General features: G+C 43.7%; 1 protein-coding gene across 5 annotated transcripts in view; it reads right to left on the reverse strand.

The window, feature by feature from the left end:
- Nucleotides 1-1868, reverse strand: part of LOC132855432 (putative nuclease HARBI1) — a 10076-nt gene continuing 8208 nt past the window's right edge. For 4 of the 5 annotated variants that reach the window (XR_009649323.1, XM_060884377.1, XM_060884375.1 and 1 more), the window contains 2 exons: nt 325-436; nt 1-228 (listed from right to left, as the gene is read on the reverse strand). Coding sequence is in view for 3 of the 5 variants with exons in the window: in XM_060884377.1 (XP_060740360.1) it covers nt 101-228; nt 325-436 (240 nt within the window). In the remaining 2 variants the exon portion in view is untranslated. Of the gene's footprint in view, nt 229-324; nt 437-556; nt 647-1868 lie in introns of those variants that run through there. The other variant, XR_009649326.1, reaches the window with a different exon arrangement.

Below are 1868 nucleotides of genomic sequence, written 5' to 3' on the forward strand. Positions count from 1 at the left end.
GAGAACAGCACAAGCCACAGTAATGTCACATGCCCTCACAGGGCTGACCCTTAATTTGTGTAGGCAGTGAAAGCGTGCTTTCAGGAGGCCAAAGGCCATTTCAACTCTGGCCCTGATCCGGGCATGGGCGTGGTTGTAGGCCCGCTTCCTGGGGGTCTGTGAAAGGTGTCAGGAGAAAAGGCTGGCAGCCATACCCCCTGTCTCCCAGCAACACACCAGAGAATTCACCTGTCAACACAAAAATCTCATCATTACTACCTCATAAACAGTGATATTATTGACACAGCCATGATGTAAAAAGTGGTTAATATTTGTGTGGCTCACCTTGTGATAGGTGCTGATAGATTTCAGAGGCCCGAAAGATTCTGGAGTCATGGACTGAGCCAGGCCATTTTGCCACAACATTGCTGATCACACAGTCAGCATTGCAGACGATCTGAAATCATAAGATGAGGAATATTAAACCAATCATTGCACATCACTGGCAAGGCAGTGTTCATCAATGGACAATATCAAAAAGTTATGTTCACCTGAACATTAATGCTGTGAAAGGATTTCCTATTTACAAAATCCGCCTCATGGGCACCTGAGGGGGCTTTTATCCTTATGTGTGTGCAGTCCAGTGCACCAATGACATTGGGGAAACCTGTCACACAAAGTAATGAGTATCCTACTATGAGTGTTACTAACAGTTGCCCTGTAATTTGTAGATCCTCTTAACTGCAATCCTATAGAACTCCTCTTTGATGTCACAGAGTCTTCTGTGGCCAGGGAAGGAGATGAAGACATCTGCTATTGCTTTAATAGCCAGACACACACTCCTTATTTTGTGGCAAATTGTGGCCTTGTTCAGCTGTTCTGCATCCCCCACTGAGTACAGGAAGGCTCCACTAGCAAAAAAGGCCACACAAACCATTTGCTCCACACTCAGTGCATGGCTCCGTGCTGTGCGGTGCTTAATCCTGGGACCCAGCAGTCGGCACAGATACCTGATGCCATCTGCAGAAAACCTGCATCTTTCATATAGATGGTCATCAGGGAAGGCCAGTGGGTCCAACCGGTCCCTGAAGACCCTCTCTTGCCTGAAGGCTCTTCTGAGCACAAGTGCTTCTTCATCCACCACATCTCCCAAGAATGGGCACGCCATTGTCAGAGCAGAAAGGAACACACCATTTTGGGCCTTCATATAGGCTAGTGGCCACACCTGGAACTGGTTGGGGCGGCAAAAGGGGGCGGTGCCTTATAACGATGCTTATTTGTACTGATTGCTGGGTAAAATAAAAAAACAACCTACTAAAGATGCCGCTGGTCCTGTGCGCTCACAATGGGACCTCATATGTCATCACTTGACAAGAATTGGCCTTATATTTTTTATTTTTCGCTAGCACCGGTGTTCACTGAGATATTCAACCACTCACTGGAACAGTCTGTTGTCCCCTCATGCTTCAAACAGTCCACCATTGTTCCTGTCCCGAAGAAACCCCAGCCCACCTGCCTCAATGACTACCACTGTCACTTTAACTCTGGACTTGCACAGCACTGTGCCACTTTATACACTATTACACACCATACTGCACCTGGACACTTTAAGGACAATCTTTAACAACCATACACATTTATGTATATGTATATTTATGTATATGTATATACATTATTTCTTCATATTCACCAAATATTTCAGATTTTTATATAGTTTTATATATAGTTTTCTTATATAGTTTATACGTCCTTATTATTTTATTCTCATTTTATTTTTTGCTTTTTTATATATTTATTTTTGATATTCTTTATTCTTATACCGGACAGTTGCATAAAGCATTTCACTGCATATCAGACCCTGTATGTATGTGTATGTGTAATGTACACGG

The sequence above is a fragment of the Tachysurus vachellii genome, chromosome 12 (assembly GCF_030014155.1).
Source record: "Tachysurus vachellii isolate PV-2020 chromosome 12, HZAU_Pvac_v1, whole genome shotgun sequence".
Taxonomy (NCBI): Eukaryota; Metazoa; Chordata; class Actinopteri; order Siluriformes; family Bagridae; genus Tachysurus; species Tachysurus vachellii.